Below are 27892 nucleotides of genomic sequence, written 5' to 3'. Positions count from 1 at the left end.
GCTCCGTTCACTTCCACAACAACAGAAACTGCTTCTATTCTAACCATGCAATTACTAGAACTCCACCCTAGAACGTCAACATCACAAAATTCTCAAAAATCTATAGCAGAATAACAGCGGTAAGGATATCAAGGTTAGAATAACTTACTGCAGCTATAGAAAACAGAACGATGGAGCAACAAGGAAGAGAATCAGGGACCTGTGCATCCGTTCTAGTGGCAATAACACCATTCTGATTAGTAAGACAGCAAAAATACCAGCAAAATCAGAATAGCGGAGCAAAATAAAAATGAAACAAATTCAAGAATGGAGGAAGTGGTTACCGATAAATCTGGCCCGATTCTGACTGGCGTACGGTCGAGTAACTAGCAACAATCAAAACCCAAGAAGACAGAGGCCTCATCTGCATTCTCCGGCGACGCAGCAGCAACATGGGTGCATCGACGGCGAGCCCAATAGCTTCGGTGACGGTGGAGGAACGGCGGCGACGACGGCTGGGCACGGCGGCGACTCCTCACGCGACGGTGACAGTGACGACTTCACCTCCTCTGCATGCGCGCTCTCTTCTCCGTTCGTGGCTGTCGTTCGCGCTCCCTTCTCCCTTAATAGCAACACGACGGCGAGGCGCAGGGTCGGGCTCCGCGATGGCGGCGATGGCGGCGACAGCACGGCTTCCCGCGTGCAGCAGTTCGGTGCCTCCTCACTTCAGTGGCGTCGGCGGTGGTGGCGAGAACCAGTGGCGTCGGCGCAGCCTCTCTCTTCTCCTCCTCTTCTCCCTCGGTTCGCTCCTCTTCTTCACCTCCCTTTCTTCCCTTCTTCCACCCCCCCCTCTGACTCTCTTTTCTTTATTTGTCTGAAGCTGCTGGGTTTTCTTGGGGGTAAAGGAAAAAATTATAGATTAATTAGGTTAGGGTTTGTATATAGAACTAAGGATTTTGAGGTTTAATTTGGAAGCTAATTGAATCTCTAAAATTACTTTAATTGTATCAAAATACTATTTGGCTTGAAATCAAGTACTCTAATTGAAATTATAAGATAATAAAATTAATTTTCTTTATTAACAAGACTCAAAGTATTTAATTATAAAGGTATTATATAAAAATCTTATTATTCTACAACTACTAATTTTATAATATAAATATAAGAATTAATTCAATAATTAAAAAATTAGATAAAACTCTAATTTAATTTTTCAAACATCATTATTATTGAATTTCTAAGACTTTAAATAGTAAATAGGAAAATAATCCAAAATTAGAGTTGGATAGAAATCTTAATTAATTTCAAATCCAATTAATCAAAACTACCTTTAATTATCTTCTATAAAATAATTTATGAACTTAAAACTGTAAATAAATAAATATATAATTTGAAATTAGTTCGTAATGACTTTTCAAAAGTTCTGGGTCTTACAATCGAGATCTCACCAACACGGAAAGCGCTGTGTCCGACCTTGACTCGTGACCCGACCCTAACTCGATAGGAGCTGGATCCATTCGTGTGAGAGAAGTGAATGGTGGGCCTGATTACTCTACCCGAATTGGTTCTTGATTGAATGCCTCTTTGGACCTTATTAGATTACTTCTGACCCAGCTTGATTTTACCTTTCCTCACAACTTGCTCCCAGCCTGGTAGGGGTGTGCATGGCCCGGCCCGGCCCGAAGACCTGGCCCGGTCCCGAACACTTTAGGGGCTAATTTGATGTGATTTCATCGGGTCTAGGGCCGGGTATGGGTCTCAAAAGTAGACCCAGTCATTATTTCGGGTCGGGTCCGGGCCATAGCTCGGGTCACCCGAAATCGGCCCGGTGGCCCGGTCATCATACACAATTAATATTTTGTGTTATTAGTGATGGATGATGGCTATTATTATGTGAAATTTAAGTATTGTAAACCTTAATATTTTGTGTTATTAGTCATTATATATAAGACTATAAGTTAATGTTTTATGTTTAAAATGCATAAGACTTTAGACTAATGCATAATTTTGTATTATTTGTATTGATTTAAATATTTGGTATTATTAGACAATATTAGTATTGATTATGGTTATACTTTAATTTTAGAGAAGAGTTACTTCTTATTATATTTTTCTAAGTGAATTTTACCATGTCAAATAATGGTTGGAGTCTTGGAAATTTGGATATTTTACATGCTAACTTACAAGAATGTATCAAGGTAATATAATGTTAACGGCCCGGTTTTCACCCGATTTTTACCCGGTATAATCGTGGCCCGAAAGTGTATAGGTTTCATCGGGTCTAGGGTCGGGTTCGGGTCTAACAAATAGGCCCGATATATATTTCGGATCGGGTCTGGGTCACATCAAACCCGGTTTCACCCGGCCCATGCACACCCCTACAGCCTGGTTCATCATGCATGCAAGCCTCCTCAACATTATTTTCTTCCAAATTATTAGCCTCCAAATCCTCTTGCAAATTCGATGCAGGATTCTCGCCAGTAACGCCACCTACCACATTAGGTTCTACTTCATTTGAATTGTGAATTTTGGTCTCAGAATGTGGCACTGCCTTTGTACCGTCCCGTGGCTTGGTGGCATCGGAATCAACACTCTTTCCTTCCCTAGAGTCTCTACCCAAGCACTGTGCCATATCGTGACCATAACGTGCACAAGAGTTACAAATTAAATTTAAACTTTCATACTCCACTACATGAGTTACGCCTTCCACAATGATATGTTTGATCACTGGCAGTCCTAAATTTATTTGAACACATACTCGGGCATATCGTCCTCTCTCAGTCAACTTAGTGGCTAAGTCCACTTTGATGGGAACTCCTATTGCAGAAGCAATGCGCATCATGACCTGTTCCTGATAGCACCAGATTGGGAGCCCCGAAATCCGAACCCATACAAGCGTAGACCCGAAGCCGAAAATCTATATCCCACGGTTTTACAGTAACATAGTGCCCCTCAATCAACCACGGGCCACCAAGCATGACCTTCTCACGATCTTCACATGCATCGAATTTTACCATGAAGTACCCAAATCCCACATCAAGCAGATCAAAGCCACCTTTGATGCGCCAAACCATCCGAAACTTGTGTGAAAGAGCTGTGTAACTATAATTTTTATCAAGAACCTTGATCACTAAAGCTTCTCGATAAGGCTCTGCCAAACAAAGCTTGGCTTCTTCAGTGAAGTTTACACACGGAGGTTGGGAATCGCCCTGCTTACCCACCACCGTGGGCTATACTATCCCCAGATAGAGATCCTGCAAGTGTAAACGCTTTCGATTTCTCTGGACCAATGACTTTATCTCTAAAGGAGATCTTTGTAGGATGCACCCCACCCACACTCTCCCCCTTATCTCTTCCGACGGCATGGCCGTCATCCTCACTGTGTTTCGCCCTCAAACACTCGTTCCCGCTCTCTCCTAACAACATATATGAGTTTTTAACAACTAAAATTTATTATGTATTATTTTTCAGTATTAATTGATCAAATCATCAAACATATCAATTTTAAAAATTTTTAAATTAAATTATAATTCAATTGAATTGATTTAAATTTAAAAAATAAAAATAATTTACTAATTGTTAAGAGAGATTGATGGGATAGTAAAAAGAAAATTGAAAGTGACAGATAACGTGAGAGATAAGCATTTCAATTTTCTTTCCACTATCCCATCAACCTTTTTGAGTACTAATTGATTAAATATATCTATTTTAATCTCTTCTACCAACTTTTTTATGTACTACTACTAGTTGGATTATTGATAATGTTAATATTTTTTTATTATTTTCAAAATTAAAAAAAAAATACATATATCTCGTTTACACTATAAACGAGATATATACATTTTGTGTCTATCCGTCTTATACATGCAAAATTATCTGCAAGAGAGGAATATTTATTTCGATAAATATTTTTTAAATTATTTATTTCAATAATTATTATAATTAATTTATTTATTAAAATAAAAAATCTGAGTACATTAGGGTTTTATGCAAAACGCTTATATTTACAATCCCGCCCCAAACTTGTTCTGAATTCCTCTAGGTACCCTCAAGGTCATCGATAGGATATTGGTGTCCGGGGTGAGTGTCACGTACTCAACGTTACCTCCGAACCATACCTTGTTCATGACATGCTTCCCCGCTTCTCTCAACTCCTTCTCCGCCCTCACTCTCAATCTCATCTACAAAGAATCATGCCACGTGCCATCACGTGCTCCACCCAATGCCATTATACCTCTTCTTCCTCTTTGCATTATTCCCGTTTCGCTACTCCATCTAACTCTCGCCGTTCTTCCCTTTCTCTGCCTTCGAAATGCTCTTCGCTCTTCGCTCGTGGGTTCCACGCTCTGTGCGAAAGAAACGAAGCCAAGAAGAAGCGGTTGGGATTGGTTGGCGCGGTACGCGCGGGGCAGAGGGAGTATCGGAAGCTGAGGAGGCGAGCGCCGAAGGCGAAAGCGAAACCAAAGGAGTTAGAACTCTGCGTTGATATTTGCATCGAAGAAGATTTGCCTGATGATCCTGAAGTCTTGGTACTGAATACTCCAATTTTTATGTTTTTCAGAAAATTTATTTATTTAGGGTGCTATTGCTTTGGAGTTTGAAAAGGAAATGTAATTTTGTGAATTGAAAAATTACTTTTCTGTTTAAAAAAGTGATATTTTGGCTCGAATCAAACACACTCTTAGTGGCAGTGTCTTGAAGAAAAAAAAAATGAGGAAAATGAGTTTAATTTCTTTGCACACTGACCTCCATTCAAGTGTTGTTAGCATAGATAAGAGTGGTTTAATTTTAAGATAGCTAGCTGTGGAAACTTTACTGCTTTTGTCTCAGTAACATCATTGATTGGACGACAATGGAAGAGAATTTTAAATTGACATAGCATAGAAATCAAACTCTAAATAAAAACTATTTGCATGTCTCTTATGAATTACAATTTCACTTGCTGAAAGTTACCTACTAATTGACTGGTACATGTAAGTTTTTGGGTTTCTATTTTGATGAGCTAAATTGTTGCACTCTACTTTTGCAATCCCAAGAAATAAGGAGATTGTATGATGTTGAGCAGAGAGTATTGACATGAAAAAATATAAAAACAAGAAAAAAATTAATAATGTGATGCCTTGAAGTAGGTTAGTTATTTCTGTGGTTGATTGAAATCCTGTGCAAATGTTTTATCTGAGTGCAGAGCATTGCGGAACTGCTTCGTCTGAATGCTCCAATGGCAATGAAGCTTGCATTTGATGGTTTGAAAGATTCACGGTATAAAACTAGAGATGCTGCTATAGATGATGTTGGTGGGTTTGAAAGCGTAGAATTATCATTGCTTCTTTGCAATGATGAGTTTATTCGAAAACTTAATAAGGAATGGAGAGATGAGGATCGTGCTACTGATGTTCTATCAATGTCACAACATATTCCTGGTCTTAAGCTGCCAATTGTAAGAACTGCATTCTCTAGCTGATTACAAATAGTGACAGTGTTGATGCCAATTAATAAAAGTTGTACAACTTACCCGGAATGCTAAGTGCTTGATAATTGTGATATTTGCAGCTAATGTTGGGTGATATTGTAATTTCTGTTGAGACAGCTGCAAGACAAGCAGAGGAAAGAGGGCACACTCTTGTTGATGAGATCCGTATCCTCATGGTTGGTTTGGTTTGATGATATTACTTGGTTTCATGAAAAATATCTCATTTAATTTTCTTCCATTTGTGTTTCTGCCATGTTTTTTCATTTAATTCATACCCTCCCTGGTCTTAAATTCAAGCAAGAAAAAATCATGACCAAGTTCCCAGTGTTCTTCAACAACTGGGTTCTACTATTTTAGCTGTACACCGAGAAGGAAATCGGTATAAATAAAAAGCATGGGGAAAAAAAACATTTGAGATTTGGTTGGAATTTAAAAGATGGCAACAGTCAAAAGTAAGATGCTAAAACTGAGAATTTGTGGTTTTCAGTATTTTCAGAAATGGCAGCTCAGTTTCATATCAAATCAAAATGGAAAAGACAAACATGATGTCTACATTTTTATTTTTTAGTGAAATTGAAAGGGAAAAAAAGGAAATTAAATAAGCTGGTATGATGTGTATATGCTGAACAGTGACTTGAGAATAGTGATTAAATAACTTTTCAGGTTCATGGCTTGTTACATCTTTTGGGATTTGATCATGAATTAAGTGAAGAGGCTGAAGTAGAAATGGAGAAAGAGGAGGAGCTTCTTTTAAAGAGTCTTGGATGGAAAGGAAAAGGGCTAATAAAGAGCACACATGAAGCTGAAATAAATTCAACTTCCCACCATCACAGTTCTGATGGTAATTGTACTATCTTAGTAGTACTTTCAGCATTTCTCAACTTCTATTTATTTATTTATTTGTTTTATATGCTTCCCTCTAATCCAAATAAGTGTCATTTGCATATATAAAAGTATGTGGGGAAATAATCTTACAGATCAACTGTCAAAAGACAGGAAGAAAGATGGCAGTCTTAGATTTTACAAACCAAAGTTCAGCTATATCTTCTGCGATATGGATGGTAAGATCATAAGCAAACATACTTATTTGATATTTCTCATCATTTTTCTTAGCTTTAATACATTCCTATTTCACATTAAGGAACACTGCTTAACAGCAAAAGTCAAATCAGTCCTGCAACTGCCCAGGCCTTGAGAGAGGCCACTTCAAGGGGTGTGAAAATTGTGATAGCTACTGGAAAAGTAAGATGAAATTGATCAATGGTTTCTTAGGGTATTGTGTTAGAATGATTTACTTTCTAATATAGATGTTATGGAGATGGTTTAATAATCTTCTCATCATTATTTCGGGACATTTGGTAAATAGGCTCGTCCAGCTGTGATAGATGTTTTTAAGATGGTGGATTTAGCTGGAAAAGATGGGATTGTTTCAGAATTTTCTCCTGGGGTTTTCTTACAGGTTACTTCTATATCCCCTTTTGATAATTATATTGCTTGGTTTGGGAAGGAAGTCCATATGTGTGGTTGAAAGCATGATTCAGTATTTTGAACTCGTGTGTGTGTAAGAATTTTGTATACAGGAGTAGAGGCATGTAGAAGCTGCCATAAAATAATCCGACAAAGTTTACTGCATATTATTACTGTATCTAGTTACCTATTTATGTTTTTTGGTGGAAACTGTATATAGTTATGATAATTCACTCTTACTTGATATTCAAGGATGGATAAGAGAGAAATCGTCACTCCATTGCAGTCAATTTCTATGGACAGCCCTATTCCATAGAGGTAACTTTTGGGTTTAGTTTAGTTTCGTTTTAAGTCTCACTCAACTCCGAGATAGTATAAAAGACTATGCTACACATTATATTTGGCCACCATTAAATGTATACTTTTACAAATTTCACAAAGTTCATTGTTAGGCATGAGAACAGTAGAGACACAGATGTTCTGATTGGCTAGAGTGATGGCTGCCTTTATAAGTACTTAGAAAACCCCTTTTTAATGGACTGGATTCTGTGGTTGAGTTAGACTCCACTCATTTTTTTTATTTTATTTTTCTATTTTCTTTACCCTCTTTGTTACCCTTGTATGACATAGTATTCTTATTCCCTTTTTTTTTCCCCGATAAAAGAGATATTATATCAACAAGGAGGATATTACAGCAAGCATGGTGGACCAAAGATTCTTGATACAAAAGATTAGGATTAGAAAAATAAAAACCATCCAAAGAGAAATACTTTCCAATCTCAACATCTTTGATAGATATACACCTCAAAAAATGCACCTTTCACCAAGTAGACGCAATGCACCTAACCCTACTCAGGGCTTCTCTCCCAAATGTTAGTTATTAGAGGTGCAAGAATTATGGTCTCCTAAATGTTATTCAATTTTAGGTGTAGTCATAGAGATAAACTAGTGAGTTTTATAAATAAAGTATTCATAAAGAATTGATATATAACATGAGAAAGAATCTATTTTGGCCCCTTCAATTCCATTCCATCTATATTTTCTGAAAAAGAAAAAAGATCTTAATGTGGGAATCTGTCCACTTTCCTTCCCTTTTCATTCTATTCCCTTTGTTTTCACCGACCTAGTGGTGAACATGTTAACAAAGCCCATAAGGTCATGATAATGCACTGCATCTGGTGGAGAAAAAGTTTCAGCCATCGAATGTGTATCATTGGTTATTTTTTTCTTCTTCTATTATAGGTGTTACAAGCATGACAGGAACTACAAGGTTATGTAGTTAACTATATAATATGCAAATCAATTATTTGATTAATTTAACCTCATATTTAGTTGAATAACTGACAAACGGTATGAAATGTTTGAATTTTAGTTTGTATGTGGTTTTCATTCTTCCATAGTTTCTTTATTTTAGATTGTAGTTTGTCTTGAATTGTGGGCATATTTTGTTCCTTAAAATTCCTTGCACCAATGATTCCAGGGGTTGCTTGTTTATGGTAGACAAGGGAAGGAAATATTTAGGAGCAACTTAGATCTGAGCGTTTGTCGAGAGGTAATTTATTAGTTCTCCTTTTTATCTTCCACTTGAATGTGTATTTTTGTTACCCACATCAAGCATGTTACATATGTATGTTATTCTAGGACCCTGAAGATACTTAAGATTTTTGATAGTTGATGGCTTCAAGTTTCAAATCTAAAATTTAGTTAAAATATTTATTTGCGTTGCTGGAAAATTCTTGGTGTTGTATGCATGAAATAATTGGCCCCTTTATCTTGCAGGCATGTATTTACTCATTGGAGAATAAGATTCCACTTATTGCATTCTGTGAAGGCCGCTGCCTCACCCTTTTTCATGACCCACTTGTTGATTCACTGCATACAACATACCATGAACCAAAGGTACCTCATTTTCAGAATCCTGTATGATCCCTTTCATTAAATGTTCCCATCACTTTGTGTCTTAGGCAAAAAATCTTTGCAGGCTGAGATCATGCCTTCCATCGAACATCTTCTGGCTTCCGCTGACATACAGGTATCCACTAGGATACATCCCTACTCCCTTGTTTCAGTGTCTGATCACCATGTGCATGGATTCTGAATAGAAAAGTTTGCAATTCATTAATACACCTGCAGACACACACAAGCACACATGCATGGAAGCGTGCAGATGCATTTGTACGTTGCTAAAGCTTATTTTTGTTTCTGCAGAAAATGATTTTCTTAGACACTGCGAAGAGTGTGGCTAGTACTATACGGCCATACTGGTCAGAGGCAACAAAAGATCGTGCAACTGTTGTTCAAGCTGTGCCAGATATGCTGGAGATTGTTCCATTGGGAACATGCAAAGGGAATGGGGTGAAAATGTTGCTAGATCATCTTGGGGTGACTCCTAAGGAGGTACCACAAATATCTATATGTCAAAAGTATTCTTGTCATTGTTTAGGAGAGACAAAGACATATGATATTAGTGATACTATCAGAAGTCCAGAACTAATATAGTATAGGCAGCTGAATGACAATGCTTACAGTTTTGCTAATCAAACTTATTTCTGCACACTGCACATGCTGCTGCATATAACTGTCGTTTATTTTTTTTAGTTTATTGTGCTTTGGAGAGAAGATAGTCATAACATCGTTATGGACATAAAGTATCATGTATGGAGCCCCCTAAACTATGAAGTTATTAACTTCTCTGTTTGGTAAACATGGCAATCAATGTAGTCAAACTCGACTTTCCTTAAAGTCGAACAATTTTGGCGAACTTGAATCATGCTCATGGAGTCAATAGTTCTCTAGAAGATTACTCATAAAATTGTCGTAAAAATTGAGTTTAATACCTTTTGGGGCAAAATAGTACAACTGCTGATTTGAGGTGTCAATACTATTATATTTCTAAATTCTAATAGATTACAATGTGGCAATATTGACCTCCATCTTAGCTTTTCTGAACTCCAAATCATACAAATGTAGATAATGGCTATTGGTGATGGAGAAAATGATGTCGAGATGCTCGAGTTAGCTTCTGTAGGCATTGCACTCAGCAATGGAGCAGAGAAGACGAAAGCTGTGGCCAACATAATTGGTTGCAGCAATGATGAAGATGGGGTAGCAGACGCTATCTACCGGTATGCATTCTGAGATGCTGGAAACTATATTAGGCATTTTATACCAATACTAGAATAGAAGAGTCTACAACATAAACACCAATTAAAAGGAAAAGGTTAGAGATGAAGAAATTGTACCATTTTATTTGTATTAATCATTGGAAGAATTTTTATAACTATTCATTCCTTTGAGTATAACAAAGGTTTTATGCCTCAAGAGGCATGTCATGTCAATTGTGCTTTCTCTTTCACAATATCTATTAAAGAAAGGAATCACATGCTGTAATTGTAGCAGATTGATGAGTTTTGTTTAGGGCTATATGCATTTGGCATGATAAATAATTTAGGTGGATTGTTGAAATTTGTAGTGAAAGGCCCTAAGGGCAATATAGACTATTGTCAAATTTTATGAATGTACCCATTATCAAAAGTTTAGCCACAATCAATGTATCTATTTAATTTATCTTTCTAAGTTTATAATTGCGATTGTTCATTGATACTGAAATCCCTGTTAATTTAAGGTTTTTGCTAACAAGTATTATTAGGAAATCGGTTAAGATTACCACTAATAGAAATTTTAAAATTTTTTCTCCTAAGAAATGCATTGCATTGAAAAGCTCAACTACACTAGAATCAATTAATTAATTCTTTAACTCACATGCACTCACTACACTAAAATTAGGAAATATATAGAGATACAAACATGCATCGCTAACAAAGTTTCTTTAGATACCAAGGCGATACGATAGTTTCCTGGTAAATTATACACCATAATGGTTGTAGGAATAATGAAAGAGGCATTATTTCATATATCAATAAGAAATTGATTCATACCACACAGGAAATAAGAATTTTTCTTCATGTAAGACACAATACAACATTTTTCCGAGTAGAAATGGCAACCAAAGCTACCACCAAAATGAGTCACCAACTCTACGTTCTTAAAAATTGTATGTTTCTGAAGCCAAACAAAGGGAGATGCAATTCCGCTATACTACTCTATTCAGTCTATTGCACAATACATTAAACTTTATTTGAGAAATATAACTTCCAACACATTAGAAGCACAGCAGTAGATTCGAAACTTCGCAGTAGGCCTGCTCATCCTTTATCGCAAGTAGCATTGTCATTGTCTGGTGTTTCTTAACGAATCTTCAAGCTGAGCATTTCGTCTCGCACATTCCAAGATAGTTTTGTCAGCGGTGATGAAGTATGCCGCAATGGAGGCTGTTCGCCAACCACACCAGAGACAAATGTCAAACTTCAAATTTATTCAATCACAGAATCAAACTAAATAAAAAAAAGTGACTAAACCATCAAAAGTACGCATGAAAGATTGATTCGCTGACAAGGATAACCATAGAAGATCATAACCCATGACATACCCACATAAGTTTAATCCCGTTACAAAACTAACCAAAGTACTTTACGTGGGCAGTTTTCTTTCACATTGGCATGTATTGCTAGCTGACGTGTATTTAGTACTAATTGGGAACAATATGAACCCTAATTCTTCGCTCTTTGTTGGAGCCCAATGTTCACAAAGTGAAACCGTTCCCGACACAGCCATCCATCATTCCCAGCTACTCACGCTAATATAGTTGGAAGAATTTTAGCAATGTCAAGGAGAAAAATAACCACAAGCAAAAGTTGCAGCTTTTCAGGAGCTTCAACTTCAAAGATGAACAAGGAGAAAATTCTGGATGGAAGATGTCACTGTGGTGAGTATGCTGTGTTGTTGGAATCTTCGACAGTTGCCAACCCTAAAAGATGGTTCATCTGCTTCCCCTTTTGAAAGGTATGGAACGTTAGTTATGAGTTTGACAGTTAGACAAGCGTAAGGTTAAGCTAAAGAAGAAGAACAAAAGCTCCTCTATTAGTGCATGGTTGAGATTCGTGCTCAATAGGGGAGGTGACACTTCCTATTCTTTGTTTAATTGAAATTTGAAGGAGTAAGGAATTTCCTTTTAATTAAGTAAATAAATACAATTTCCATGAAAAAAATAAAATATTCCACCTAAGAAAATCCTCTTGCCACATTGGAATGGGCGTGGATATGTTTTAACATGTTAACAAACTCTTCTAACGCTTGGTCACATTTGACAAACGGAACTCAACAATTGTGGACATCTGGGTTGTTATGATCTTCTATGGTTACTCTTGTCAGCGAATTGATCTTTCATGGGTATTTTTGGTGGGTTAGTCAAATATGTAGAAGATCTGCTCTCTACCTTCTACTTTTAATTTTGAAAAGAGCAGTGTTATCTGAATTTTAAAAGTGAGTATGGTTCACGGAATGTTTTTATGTTATAGATAACACATTGACTGGCTAAAGTTTCTTTCTAAACAATGAGCATTGTATAATAACCCTGGCCATGGAGTAGTAAAAGAGAATAACAATGTCGTGTATTGATGAAAAACAGAACCAAGGCAAAGAGAATCAGCCTGTGAAGTTAACCCCTCTAAAACTCTCCATTTTTTAAAATTCCTCTTTCTCTCTCTCTCTCTCACACACACATGGAGTTAACATTATTAGGGGATTGGCAAAAAATGAGATATGACATTCTTAGCATCAATATCAATATCTAGGATCCTAACGCATTGATACAGAACCTTGTCATGTTTACAAAAGCAAAAACGTCTGGAGTTAACAAGAACTATGGAGAAACTAATGGAAGACCTTAGGACAATATAATCCAGAAATATAGAAATAGATGAATCACAAATCCAAACAAAACAAAACAGATCAGCGGAGGAAGCAATTACAAATCTGCAGTTTTGAGCATGTCATGTTACTTATAAGGATAGTCAGTACTCAGTAGTCCAACGTTCTGCATATTTCTTTCAATATCTTGGGCAACAACGACCGAAATACAAAAAAAGAGGTAGAACAGATAAGGAATGCTAGAAAGCCAAGACAAAAGAAAAGTCCAACCTCCCAATTGAAAATAGAGGATCCTTCCAACTACAATGCTAAGAATTTAGCAGACCATTGAATTCCGAAAGGGAAAAGCTAACAATCATCTTCGAAAGGAACATCCAAATCAATTGGATTTGGAGACTATTGAAGAAATTAACAAGACAACATAGCATAGGCACCTAGGTGACCAAAATTTGACCATCAACATTCAACCCCTTGACAGACTACTTTCAGCCAATTAATTTTAAGGTTAAATTTCGACAAAAGAATATCAAAATATATAAGTTAACGATAAAATAATCAGTTACACATAACCATGCAGGAAGAATGAAAAGCTTTTCCGTTAGTACAAAACATAATAAAATGTCTCCCTTAATATTCCACGACAGAAGTTCCTACATAAGCTTTAACTTTAAATGTAACTTGAGAGTTGAGAACCTACCAGCAGATATGATAAGTGCCTGCGCAACATAATTGAGGTTTGCCTTTGCCCATGGAACCATGCGAACTGCAGCCAGCTGCAATTTGAAAAATGCAACATTAAATCAAAAGAAACTTTAGTAGGCTAACCTATCATTCGTAAATTAGTGGAATAAACCCCTATCATTGAGTGGCTGATACCACAATTCATGCCGAGGCCAATGCACTCAGTAAGGGTAGGAAAACCAATAAAGACCTTTAAGTCATGGTGTCATGGAACACATTAACAAATGCCAACTAGTGGGGTATTAAATGGTGGAGAGAGCACTATATAGACATTAGAACATGTTTCTTTTCCACAAATTCATGAAAGCAATCAAACATAAATGCCTACAAACTAGAGAAATACAAGGCTTTTATCAAAAGAAAAAGTATTGTTTTAACTGAAAAGTTTTCTTTATTATTAAAAAGAAAGATGTAGGATAGTAACTTTATCAGCAAGTCCTGAACAAAATGAAATTACATACTGTAGGCACGGCACTGGCAACACATGCAACGGAAGCTGCTTTGAATCCAGCAATTACACCCTCTGCATATCAGAAAATTGTTATCAAATTCCGATTGCCCCTACCAACATTTAGAAAGATATCATAAAAATGTTACTATGTTGATAAAAGCCCCAAAGACAACGGATGCTGCGTAGATTTCTTTTGTTGTATGGCAAAGCAAACATCAATTACCTGAAGTACCTCCGATCAAGTTTAACAGTTATTTTACTAATTTTTTTTCAATCAAAAGAAAGTTTGCAACTAGTGCATAACAATTTCACCAAGCAAAACCCAGCCTGCATTTTAACTATTAATGCATTGTGCATCAAAGATAGCCATCCCCTACTCTGCTATGTTTGGAAATTTTTTAACAAAGAACTAAGTAGACTATACAATAACCAGAAAGCATTTTTTCCAGAGAAGAAATGAAGGGACAAAAGTTCTTACCCCATAATAAAATAAAATAATTAAATTAACAAATTTCAAAATCACCAGTGACAACCAACAAGGGTGTTGGCATAGTGGTAGAGACACATCTGGATTCAACACAAATACAATTTATCACATAATCAACAAAGATGCCATAAATTTGATCTGAGTACGCAATAGCAATTTTTTGCCCCCCTCAAGATCTTCAAAAACTAAAGTAACTACTTTACATGATTTTCAAGCATCCAGTTTACTAACAACATAATAAAGAAAAGAAAAGAGAAATCATACCATGGGTGCATTTCTTAGTCCTAACAATCTTCCTTTCTTCGGCGGGAGAAGCAATAAGGAAGGATTCTCTGCGGGACACCCACATGTCTCGCAGTTCAGACGGAATTCCCATTGTTATTATTTGAATTTTGAAGCAATAAGGAAGGATTCCTTCGATTCTTTGAATGTAAGAAGCCTTATTATTTTATAGGTGGTGGCTCGCCACTCGCCGCCAACGGTCGACAAAGCAAAATTGAATTACAGCTTTACAACTTAGGCTGGCAAAGCGTTATTATTTTGAAGTATCTCATTATTATTTTCTTGAATGGAATCTAATCATTCTTAAATTTTAATTTTAATTCAGGTGAAGGCTCATGTTCATTGAGGGTTGAAAATTATTAGATTATTATTTAGTTAGATTTATTAAATTATTTAATCGTTTTTAAATATTAATTTTATGTAAAGACATATTGCATGTAAATTTCTTCCTTTATCTTGTAACATAAATAAATATTTATGATCAATTTTGTTAAATGGACACTTACTTCTCAAAAAAAGAATGAAAAAAAAGGCACATGCTAAAGATAAAAAATCAACGAGTATTAAAATTGTTTATTGTCAAAAGAAAACACGCTTAATATAATTTGGCTTCGTTTACAATAAAATCAACTATAATCGTTTCAAAGTTCATATGCTCGAATGGGCAACCTTGGAGTCCTAAAAATTAAATTTATTGTCCTTAGAAAGATGTACAAATTGTATAAATGTACAAATGAAGCTTGAAATAATAATGGTATCTATTCCATTTTAGGGTTGCCATTTATAAATTAGCAGCATCCTAATTTGATCATGATTTTAGCTACCAACCATGATAATTGATATCCTTGTCATATTTGATTCGGTTAAAGTAAACAGAGGTTTATATGCACATTCATACATGATGATGCACCAGAGGATGAGTTAAAAGCAAGTTCAATTAGAGCCAAACTCTTCATTCCAGCACTCCAGCTCTTTCCACTTGCTTTTCTTTAAGCTTGGTCTGATGACCGTCATTGCCTTCTTGAAATCATTGTAAGTTAATCCTCTTACCTCGTAAAGCTAAAAAACATCATTACACAACTTATTGTTCAATTTTTTTTATGAAAAAAGTAAATACTTTAACAAAGATTTTATAGTCATCTTGGTATGAATTTTTTTTATTATTAGACAATAAATTATAAAATTTAATTTTAGTATATTATAAAAATATTATTTCTATTTAAAATGTAAATAAGAAAAACAAATTATACTTTTAAGTGAGTATATATATTTTTTAAATTAAATTTATATAATAAAAATTATTTATTTTAATTCTAAAGCCCAAAAATTTATTTTTTGTACAGACATGTTATAATTAATATTCATATGCTTTTTTTTTGGACTTCAGCCCAATATGTAAAACTTACAAAAAAAATTCAAATTAAAAAAAAAGGTGGTTAATCTGATTAACAGGTTGCCCTTTTAAATTCAGACTATTCAAATAAAATATAATAAATGAAGAGTTCAGATTTAACCAACTAACAAGGTGTGCAGCACTCCCTACTTAGCAAGGAGCGTTTAAGGATGAGCCCTACTTGCTACGTAAAGAAAAAGGAATTTTTCATAAATAAATTTAAAAAAGTATTATTTTTGACAATAAATTAAAATAATGTTAAATGCTAAAATAAAATAAATGGACAATTTTAAATAATGAATTTTTTTATCTTAATTTATATTTTGATCTCATTTTTAGTTTTATAATTCCGTTGTACATACAAGTTTTTTTGTCAATTAAGTCTAACTAAATTGATCCAAATCCAACAAAAATCAACTTTAGATTAGAGTGTGTGGAAATACGCACTCCTGTTCATCAATATATAGCACGAACTTAAAATGAAAAATGTTTCTTCTCCCTCGATCAAAATTTAAACGATACTCAAAATCTCTCAAATTCGTCATAAAAACTCAAAAAAATCTCAAAGTTACGTTCGAATTTTCACCAGGAAACACAGAAACAGAAAGCGAAAGATTATTCAAGGTACTGCTCACTCACTGAAACCATTTTTTTCACTTTTGTCTTTCTCATTTTGATCGCGAAACACTAAATAGTTATATTTCTGTTTAATTCGTAGATTCATTTTGTGTTCTTACATTAAAGTACATATTATTCTTCTCATTATACTGTTCATTTGGTGATAACTGTGTTAGGTCGGTGTAAAAATCTTACAGTGTTTCTCGTATAGTTTAACTTATATTTACATTTGTTTGAGAGATTTGAATATATATTTGTACATGTTTGAGCGTTTACATATTTTGAATTGAATTCGTATTTAGCAACTAGTAATAACTTTTGGTGTATTTTGTCTGAATTTAGGTACCTTTGGTCTTGTTGTCTTCTTTTTGCTATAACTAGACAACAGAATATTGTTCTTATACTTTTAGTATTATTTTGTACATATTTGAGTGATTTACATGTGTTTTTGTCCATTTTTCAAGAATTTTGTTCATGGATTTATTGTAACTAGCCATAAAATTTTGTTGTAGTGCTTCTAGTGTCATTTTATGCATGTTGATTGAGTTACATATCTTTTTGAACTCACATTGTGTGATATAATCAAGAAATAGAGGTGTATTTAGTTTGTCTTTTGGTGTATTTTGTCTAAATTGAGGTGTATTTAGTGCTGTTGTTGCCTATTAACCTTATTTTTTATGGGTTATGTTAGGTAACCAATGACTTTCTTGAACAATAGGAATAACGGGTTCTAAAATTGACCCAATTCAAGTAAAACATACTACACTCCAAATTACTCACCTAAATCTTAATATTAGAATAACGATCCACACACATAGTGAATTGAACATCCAATATATCCATTGTTCACATTGTTTAATATTTTCAGTGTCTACCTATACTTTTCTATTTTTTATTCCTTACAAAAAAAAAAAAAAGACAATTAAAAAAATTACTGGGGGAGCACCGCAAAAAGGAAGCACCAAAATATAATGTAAGCTTCACATTTATTTATATGATTCTCATTGTTCACATTTTTTGTATAAATATAGTTTATTTATATGATTCTCATTTATTTACAGAAAATTCATTATTTGAGATGCTCCACAAGATCCATTCATGATATATTCCACAACATGAGCAATGAGAAGAAAGCAATTGTTGAAGAATTAGAATTTGGTGCTATGACGCATGTCCCTGCCATGAATGTGTCGTATAAGTTCTTGAAAGAATTAGCATATTCATTTGATTAGTACAATAGCAGACTGCACACACGGTACGGTATAATCGACATCACCCAAGAAAATATATGAGATGTACTTAACTTGAATGCATCTTATAAAAATTCATTTTGTAATCTATTCTGTAAATCAAATTTTGATATTTTTTCAAATTATTTCTGTATCATTGAAATATTTTTACTGCTTTTGTAGGGGCACGCTATCCAAGAAAAATTAAATATAAAAATATTAGTGAGGAGTAGAAGGAAGTTATTAGAAACTTCCAAGATTTGACTTTGTCGCAATTGACAAACTTTATGATAGAGATGAGTGTTGATAGGGAGGAAAATCAGTTGAAATTCAAGAGGACATTCATCTTCTACATTCAGAAGTGCTTCTTGTTGCCGTCAACGATAAACAAAATTTTTCCAATTCACATGTCGCCTATTCTTCATGTGGACACAATACGAGAATGGAATTGGGGTGGTTCATGTGCTCAACTTCCTCATCAAGGGTATCAGATAGCACACATTGAAAAGGAAATATGCAGTTGATAGCTGCATCTTTGCTCTGATGATTATATATCATGAATCCACACACAAGAATAAGCCCGTGGATACAATTTTTGGACCACCATAGGTGCAACACTGGATTAGGGAGATGTTGATTGAAAGAGTAGAAGCTAAGATAAAGGATGAAATGATAACTCAACAGAAGTTTTTCTTTAATTTTAGTGTATTTCTTTTCAATATATTATGCAAACTGTTAGAGAATCATTAGCATCAATTTAGACCAATTAGTATCGTCTATATTTATATAGTATATCTATATATTAATTGTAGGATTCTATACCTTTATTACTCTGATTCATTTAGCACCTATAAATACCCCTTGTATATTGTACCTTTCAACACACTGAATAATACACTCTTCAGATTACTCTCTCAGTCTCTTGTTTCTAACATGGTATCAAGAGCTTAAAAGTTTTTTTTTCAATGAACATTTGTTCATAGCCTCCTTATCTTTCTCTTCCGACAGTGCTTCTTTGCTCTGGTTTTTTGTTCTATTTCCGACGTTTGGGTTCGTCACATCTGCCATCATTGTGTTCGTCTCTCTGTCAGGATTCCAACGCCGCCGGAATCGTCGCCTGAGGCCACCGGTCGTGCCGTCGGAACCTCCCTACCCACCTTCAATCTTCCTCAACCCAGATGCTTTAGTAGCCGTTGGATCTTGCTGCTGATCAGACGATCCTGGAGCGCCCTCATGTACCAAATCTATGTGCTGCTTCTTCTCCCTCTACCCTTCACTTCTGGCATCAACGTCTTGCCCACACCTCCTTAGGAAAACTGCGTCCTCTTGTGTCTCAAGGTGTTTTAGGTCAGGTTCCAAATAAATCTTTTGATTACATTTCTTGCCAAACTGCCAAACAACCTGCTTTATCTTTTCACAATAATTCATCTCTTGCTTGCTCTCCTTTTGATCTCATTTACTCTGATGTTTGGGGGCCCGCTCCCACCGCTTCTATGGGAGGAGCTCGATACTTTGTTGTTTTCTTTGATGATTATTCACGCTTTACTTGGGTTTATTTGATGACCAATCGCCATGAGTTACCTCAGATTTATATTAACTTTGCCACTATGATTAAAACTCAGTTTTCCAAGGCCATTAAGGTTTTCCGACGTGATAATGCTATGGAATACCGTGATTCCAAACTCTTAGCCTTTCTTGCAGAACAGGGTACTCTATCTGAGTTTTCTTGTCCTGGTACGTCTCAACAAAATGGTAGAGCTGAACGCAAACACCGTCACATCCTTGACTCTGTCCGTGCAATGCTCCTTTCTTCTTCGTGTCCTAAGCGTACTTGGGGTGAAGTTGTTCTTACTGCTGTTCATGTTATCAATAGACCCCCTTCTTCTGTTCTTGGTAATGTTACTCCCTTTGAGCGTCTTTATCATACCTCCCCAGATTATAGTTCTCTTCGAGTTTTTGGTTGTGTATGTTTTGTTCTTCTTCAGCCTCATGAACATAGTAAACTTGAACCTCGGGCTCGTATGTGTTGTTTTCTTGGTTATGGCACTGAACACAAGGGTTATCGTTGTTGGGATCCTCTTTCTAAACGTATTCGTATCCGTCCGTGCAATGCTCCTTTCTTTTTCGTGTCCTGAGCGTGCTTGGGGTGAAGCTGTTCTTACTGCTGTTCATGTTATCAATAGACTCCCTTCTTCTATTCTTGGTAATGTTACTCCCTTTGAGCGTCTTTATCATACCCCCCAGATTATAGTTCTCTTCAAGTTTTCGGTTGTGTATGTTTTGTTCTTCTTCAGCCTCATGAACATAGTAAACTTGAACCTCGGGCTCGTATGTATTATTTCTTTGGTTATGGCACTAAACACAAAGGGTTATCGTTGTTGGAATCCTCTCTCTAAACGTATTCGTATATCTTGTCATGTTGTCTTCTGGGAGCACCACATGTTTTCTCAGTTCTCATCCTTTGAGTTCATTCCTACTACTCAGTCACCTTTGTTTACTAACCCCAATGTTGATCTTTTTCCTAGTGATGATTCTCCAGATTCTATCTCGAGTGACCCTCCACAGCCTCCTGTTCTTCTGCCTTCTCCATCTCTCGATGATTCCAGACCGTACGATGATCCTGCTCCTACCGTCATGCCTCCTCCTCCCGCTCGTTCTTCTAGGGTAATAAATCCACCTCCTCATCTTCTTGATTATCATTGCTTTTCTACTATCCTTCATCAACATGAACCTAAGTCATTCAGAGAAGCCTCTTCAAACCCAAATTGGCAACAAGCAATACAGGAAGAAATACAGGCACTTGAAAAAGCACACACTTGGGATTTGGTTGATCCTCCTTCTGATCAGGAAGTTGTGGGCAGTAGATGGGTATACAAGATCAAGACTCGCTCTGATGGCTCTATTGACCGTTTTAAGGCCCGCTTGGTTGCTCAAGATTGTACGCAAGAGTATGGTATTGATTATGAAGAGACTTTTGCTCCTGTCGCTCGTCTTACGTCTGTTAGAGCTCTTCTTGCCATTACTGCGGTTAAAAAATGGTCTCTCAGTCAGATGGATATGAAGAATGCATTTCTTAATGGGGATTTGAAAAATAAAGTCTATATGAAACCACCTCCGGGATATCCTTGTCCTTCTAATAAGGTTTGTCTCCTTCGCAAGGCACTTTATGGACTTAAGCAAGCTCCTCGTGAATGGTTTGACAGGTTTAGTACTACCATATGCAGTCTTGGTTTTACTTCTAGCCCTCATGAGAATGCCCTCTTCATTCGTAAAAGCGAACGTGGAGTTGTTCTTCTACTTTTGTATGTTGATGACATGATCATTACTGGGGATGATGTTGATGGTATCTATGATCTCAAGGCCTCACTTCACCGTACCTTTGAGATGAAAGATCTTGGTTCTCTCAGCTATTTTCTTGGTCTCGAGGTCATCTCCACCGATAATGGCATCTATCTCTCTCAGGCTAAGTATGCTTCAGATCTTCTTGCTTGCGCTGGGATTATAGATAGTCGTACTGAGTCTACTCCTCTTGAGCCTAATGTTCGATTTACCCCTATGGATGGCATTGTTTTGGATAATCCGACTCTCTATCGACAGTTAGTTGGCGGTCTCATCTACTTGATTATCACCCGACCAGACATCGCCTATCCGGTTCATGTACTTAGCCAGTTCTTGTCAGCTCCTCGTACTACTCACTATGCGGCGGTTCTTCGCATTCTTCGCTACATCAAAGGCACTCTATTTCATGACCTTTATTTTTCTGTCCATTCTTCTTTGTCTCTTCAGGCTTACTCCGATGCTGATTGGGCTGGTGATCCCACTGATCGTCGTTCTACTACTGGTTACTGTTTGTTTCTTGGCGACGCTCTCATTTCTTGACGTGCTAAGAAGCAAACATTTACTGCTCGCTCAAGCACAGAAGCTGAGTACCGTGCCCTCGCTGACACCACTGCTGAAGTTATCTCGGTTCATTGGCTTCTCGAAGATCTGGGTGCTCCTCTGTCGTCCCCTACTGATGTTTTTTGTGATAACCGCAGTGCTATTCAGATCGCCCATAATGATGTGTTCCATGAACGCACCAAATACATTGAGATTGATTGTCACTTTGTTCGGTAATGTATCCTTATTGATGCTGTTCGTCTCATTGCTGTTAGAACCCTAGATCAGACTGCTGATATCTTCACGAAAGCTCATCACCCGACTCGTTTCCGGACTTTGTTATCCAAACTCAAGTTGGTATCCTTAGCTCCCACTTGAGTTTGAGGGCGATGTTAGAGAATCATTAGCATCAATTTAGACCAATTAGTATCGTCTATATTTATATAGTATATCTGTATATTAATTATAGGATTCTATACCTTTATTACTCTGATTCATTTAGCACCTATAAATACCCCTTGTATATTGTACCTTTCAACACACTGAATAATACACTCTTTAGATTACTCTCTCAGTCTCTTGTTTCTAACATGGTATCAAGAGCTTAAAAGTTTTTTTTTTCAATGAACATTTGTTCATAGCCTCCTTATCTTTCTCTTCCGACAGTGCTTCTTTGCTCTGGTTTTTTGTTCTATTTCCGACGCTTGGGTTCGTCACCTCTACCATCATTGTGTTCGTCTCTCTGTCAGGATTCCAACGCCGCCGGAATCGTCGCCTGAGGCCACCGGACGTGCCGTCGGAACCTCCCTACCCACCTTCAATCTTCCTCAACCCAGATGCTTTAGTAGCCGTTGGATCTTGCTGCTGATCAGACGATCCTGGAGCGCCCACGTGTCACGCCGCTAGCTTTTCCTGCGACCTGCGCACCCGCGATTGACCCGACCCGGCCAGCTGGTTGACCCGCTCGCCACCTCACCGCCAGCCTGTCCTCTCCGTCCTCTCACTCTCATGTACCAAATCTATGTGCTGCTTCTTCTCCCTCTACCCTTCACTTATGGCATCAACGTCTTGCCCACACCTCCTTAGGAAAACTGCGTCCTCTTGTGTCTCAAGGTGTTTTAGGTCAGGTTCCAAATAAATTTTTTGATTACATTTCTTGCCAAACTGCCAAACAACCTGCTTTATCTTTTCACAATAATTCATCTCTTGCTTGCTCTCCTTTTGATCTCATTTACTCTGATGTTTGGGGCCCCGCTCCCACTGCCTCTATGGGCGGAGCTCGATACTTTGTCGTTTTCATTGATGATTATTCCCATTTTACTTGGGTTTATTTGATGACTAATCGCCATGAGTTACCTCAGATCTATATCAACTTTGCTACTATGATTAAAACTCAGTTTTCCAAAGCCATTAAGGTTTTCCGACGTGATAATGCTATGGAATACCGTGATTCCAAACTCTTAGCCTTTCTTGCAGAACAGGGTACTTTGCCTGAGTTTTCTTGTCCTGGTACATCTCAACAAAATGGTAGAGCTAAACGCAAACACCGTCACATTCTTGACTCCGTCCGTGCAATGCTCCTTTCTTTTTCGTGTCCTGAGCGTGCTTGGGGTGAAGCTGTTCTTACTGCTGTTCATGTTATCAATAGACTCCCTTCTTCTATTCTTCGTAATGTTACTCCCTTTGAGCGTCTTTATCATACCCCCCAGATTATAGTTCTCTTCAAGTTTTCGGTTGTGTATGTTTTGTTCTTCTTCAGCCTCATGAACATAGTAAACTTGAACCTCGGGCTCGTATGTATTATTTCTTTGGTTATGGCACTAAACACAAGGGTTATCATTGTTGGAATCCTCTCTCTAAACGTATTCGTATATCTTGTCATGTTGTCTTCTGGGAGCACCACATGTTTTCTCAGTTCTCATCCTTTGAGTCCATTCCTACTACTCAGTCACCTTTGTTTACTAACCCCAATGTTGATCTTTTTCCTAGTGATGATTCTCCAGATTCTATCTCGAGTGACCCTCCACAGCCTCCTGTTCTTCTGCCTTCTCCATCTCTCGATGATTCCAGACCGTATGATGATCCTGCTCCTACCGTCATGCCTCCTCCTCCCGCTCGTTCTTCTAGGGTAAGGAATCCACCTCCTCATCTTCTTGATTATCATTGCTTTTCTACTATCCTTCATCAACATGAACCTAAGTCATTCAGAGAAGCCTCTTCAAACCCAAATTGGCAACAAGCAATACAGGAAGAAATACATGCACTTGAAAAAGCACACACTTGGGATTTGGTTGATCCTCCTTCTGATCAGGAAGTTGTGGGCAGTAGATGGGTATACAAGATCAAGACTCGCTCTGATGGCTCTATTGACCGTTTTAAGGCCCGCTTGGTTGCTCAAGGTTGTACGCAAGAGTATGGTATTGATTATGAAGAGACTTTTGCTCCTGTCGCTCGTCTTACGTTTGTTAGAGCTCTTCTTGCCATTACTGCGGTTAAAAAATGGTCTCTCAGTCAGATGGATATGAAGAATGCATTTCTTAATGGGATTTGAAAAATAAAGTCTATATGAAACCACCTCCGGGATATCCTTGTCCTTCTAATAAGGTTTGTCTCCTTCGCAAGGCACTTTATGGACTTAAGCAAGCTCCTCGTGAATGATTTGACAAGTTCAGCACTACCATATGCAGTCTTGGTTTTACTTCTAGCCCTCATGAGAATGCACTCTTCATTCGTAAAAGCGAACGTGGAGTTGTTCCTCTACTTTTGTATGTTGATGACATGATAATTACTGGGGATGATGTTGATGGTATCTCTGATCTCAAGGCCTCACTTCACCGTACCTTTGAGATGAAAGATCTTGGTTCTCTCAGCTATTTTCTTGGTCTCGAGGTCATCTCCACCGATAATGGCATCTATCTCTCTCAGGCTAAGTATGCTTCAGATCTTCTTGCTTGCGCTGGGATTATAGATAGTCGCACTGAGTCTACTCCTCTTGAGCCTAATGTTCGATTTACCCCTATGGATGGCATTGTTTTGGATAATCCGACTCTCTATCGACAGTTAGTTGGCGGTCTCATCTACTTGACTATCACCCGACCAGACATCGCCTATCCGGTTCATGTACTTAGCCAGTTCTTGTTAGCTCCTCGTACTACTCACTATGCGGCGGTTCTTCGCATTCTTCGCTACATCAAAGGCACTCTATTTCATGACCTTTATTTTTTTGCCCATTCTTCTTTGTCTCTTCAGGCTTACTCCGATGCTGATTGGGCTGGTGATCCCACTGATCGTCGTTCTACTACTGGTTACTGTTTGTTTCTTGGCGACGCTCTCATTTCTTGACGTGCTAAGAAGCAAACATTCACTGCTCGCTCAAGCACAGAAGCTGAGTACCGTGCCCTCGCTGACACCACTGCTGAAGTTATCTCGGTTCGTTGGCTTCTCGAAGATTTGGGTGCTCCTCTGTCGTCCCCTACTGACGTTTTTTGTGATAACCGCAGTGCTATTCAGATCGCCCATAATGATGTGTTCCATGAACGCACCAAACACATTGAGATTGATTGTCACTTTGTTCGGTAACGTATCCTTATTGATGTTGTTCGTCTCATTGCTGTTAGAACCCTAGATCAGACTGCTGATATCTTCACGAAAGCTCATCACCCGACTCGTTTCCGGACTTTGTTATCCAAACTCAAGTTGGTATCCTTAGCTCCCACTCGAGTTTGAGGGGGATGTTAGAGAATCATTAGCATCAATTTAGACCAATTAGTATCGTCTATATTTATATAGTATATCTGTATATTAATTGTAGGATTCTATACCTTTATTACTCTGATTCATTTAGCACCTATAAATACCCCTTGTATATTGTACCTTTCAACACACTGAATAATACACTCTTCAGATTACTTTCTCAGTCTCTTGTTTCTAACACAAACTAATGTTTTTCTATTTTAGGGCATTATGAGAAGAGCACAGCTGAGAGATCAATCAAAAGACAAAAATAAGGGAAAAAGAAACGAAGAAAAGAAAGAACAAAAGAATCCACAAAAAAGAAGACTGTTATATCTTACTCAACTTTGAAAAGTGAAAGCAAGTATTTTTTAGTCTGAGTCTGATTCTAAACATGACTCGGAGGAGACATTGAAGAGAAGAAAACAATCTCAGAGAATGGAAAAGAAGTATTATTTTTTGGTGTATTTTGTTAATTATATTGTGTTTATTTGCCTGATGATTGTTTGCTTTTATAGAATGCAATCCAAAAAAAAGGAAGCACATTATTGAGGATTCATCTTCCAAAAAAAATAACTGAATCTGATGACAAGTAAGATTCAGAAACTATCAGTGTAATGCTATGTTTTATTTTTCATCAAAATTTTACTTATTAATAGAATTTTTTGCATGTATTATCAGAAGTGAAGAAATGGAGGAAATAACAAAAAGAAGATTGAAGAAAAAATTCACAAGCCTGCAAAAAAGTAAGTATTACTTTTCGGTGTATTTTATCAATCTTATTGTGTTTATTTATTTGATGATTATTTGCTTTTCTAGGATGGAATCTAAAAAAAGAAAGCATGTTATCGAGAATTCATCTTCGCAAAAAGAAACTGAATCTAATAATGAGTAAGATTCAGAAACTATCATTGTAATGTTATGTTTTTTTTCATCATAATTTTATTTATTAATAGAATTTTTTTTGCATGCATTGTCAAAAGTGAAAAAATGCAAAAAATAAAAAACAAGATTGAAGAAAATAAATAATATGCCTGCACAAAAGCATGTGTTAATTTTCAGTGTATTTTGCTAATTTTATTGTGTTTTTTGTCTGATGATTGTTTGCTTTTAGAGGATGCAGGAAAAAATCATAGATATTTCAGAAAGTGGGCTCCACTCCACAGAAGCTCACTATGATTCTTCGCAAACGTAAGATTCAATATCTGAAATTCTTTCTTTGCTAAAATTTTCTAAAACCTAATATAATTACTCTAGTTTTATTGAATAATGTTTATTTTGTCTTTAGAATGTTACATGTAAATTTGGCGAGTGAAAATGATCATGCGTTTCAAACACAGACAAACTATCAGAACTCTGTAAAATAACCAAGTGATAACATGTAATTTCTATTTCTCTTACCATTTTTTTATTTCTTGTGCTACCATAATCTACTTCTGATTTTATATATTGTTTTAGAAGACAAAGCCCTTTAAGATTTTATTCAAGAAAAAAGACAACAAAAAAAGAAAAAACTGCACCTATGTAAGTTTTAATACAAAAGAAGTTGTGTTTTTATTAAATGCTTGAGATGTAATAGTGATGTGATTTCAGTGCATTTCAGATTTAAGGAACCAGAAGAATCATTGAATGAACCAACCCCTGTTCAGAAAGCAATATAGATAATAATCCTAAAGAATAAATAATTGTTCTTTGAAAATAAACTCATTCTCAATCTGAACTACTGGACATATGAGTTTTCCAATTCACTTTCAATGTTATAATCAGCGAGTTAATCATTTACACTTGAATATTTACTCCATATTAACTTTTTTATTTTTGTCTTTATTAGAGTTCCAATTCAAGTATTTGCTCCTCCTTCAGAAACACTTGTCTCAAGCTCTCTGTAAACTCAACAAACTGTTGCAAAGTCTCCCACAGAGGAATATATAGAAGAAGAATCTATTAATGCATAAGCATTAATTAAATTTCTTTTCTAATAGTTTCGGTGTTTGGTTTCGGTGTATTGCATGTAATTTGAGGTGCACTTGATGTTGTTGTCCTCTTTTTGTTGTAACTAGACAAAAAAAAATGTTGTAGTGCTTATGATTTTTTTTTTGCATGTTTGAGTGATTTTGTCCATTTTGAGGGACTTTATTCATACATTTGTTGTACTTAATTCATAGAAATTTGTTGTAGTTCTTCAGATGTTATTTTGTGCATGTTTTATTGAGTTACATATCTTTTTAACTAACATTCCGTGTTGCAATAAAAAAATAAATAATGGTGTACTTGATTTGTATTTCACGTGAATTGGGCTCACTTATTTTGGTTGTATTAATTAAATTCCTTTTCTAATAGTTTCGCTGCTTAATTCTTTTTATGTAATCCTGCAGTCTTCCACAACCTCAACAAC

At 36.4% G+C, this 27892-nt stretch overlaps 2 protein-coding genes across 4 annotated transcripts; one reads left to right on the top strand and one right to left on the bottom strand.

Annotated features, from left to right (window-relative positions):
• Positions 4012-10483, top strand: LOC107605203. Of its 2 annotated transcripts, none has more exons than XM_016306988.2 (12): positions 4012-4508; positions 5165-5416; positions 5530-5625; positions 6113-6290; positions 6442-6510; positions 6591-6691; positions 6816-6908; positions 8397-8468; positions 8696-8815; positions 8898-8948; positions 9125-9313; positions 9887-10483. In XM_016306988.2, exons 1-12 carry the CDS (start codon positions 4110-4112, stop codon positions 10052-10054), a joined length of 1788 nt encoding a protein of 595 aa, XP_016162474.1. In that variant the 5' UTR covers positions 4012-4109; the 3' UTR covers positions 10055-10483. The 2 variants fall into 2 exon arrangements, with proteins under 2 accessions (XP_016162474.1, XP_016162473.1); XM_016306987.2 differs by having other exon boundaries at positions 6427-6510.
• Positions 10810-14945, bottom strand: LOC107605204 (early nodulin-93). 2 transcript variants are annotated; one of them, XM_016306989.2, is made up of 4 exons: positions 14629-14944; positions 13888-13949; positions 13383-13458; positions 10810-11247 (listed from the first exon to the last, which is right to left on the bottom strand). In XM_016306989.2, the coding sequence occupies exons 1-4, from the start codon at positions 14738-14740 to the stop codon at positions 11147-11149; spliced, it is 351 nt and encodes a 116-aa protein (XP_016162475.1). In that variant the 5' UTR covers positions 14741-14944; the 3' UTR covers positions 10810-11146. The 2 variants fall into 2 exon arrangements, with proteins under 2 accessions (XP_016162475.1, XP_020960741.1); XM_021105082.1 differs by lacking the exon at positions 10810-11247 and adding an exon at positions 11273-11808 and having other exon boundaries at positions 14629-14945.

The sequence above is a fragment of the Arachis ipaensis genome, chromosome B06 (assembly GCF_000816755.2).
Source record: "Arachis ipaensis cultivar K30076 chromosome B06, Araip1.1, whole genome shotgun sequence".
Taxonomy (NCBI): domain Eukaryota; kingdom Viridiplantae; phylum Streptophyta; class Magnoliopsida; order Fabales; family Fabaceae; genus Arachis; species Arachis ipaensis.
This window is presented reverse-complemented; position numbering and strand designations above follow the sequence as displayed.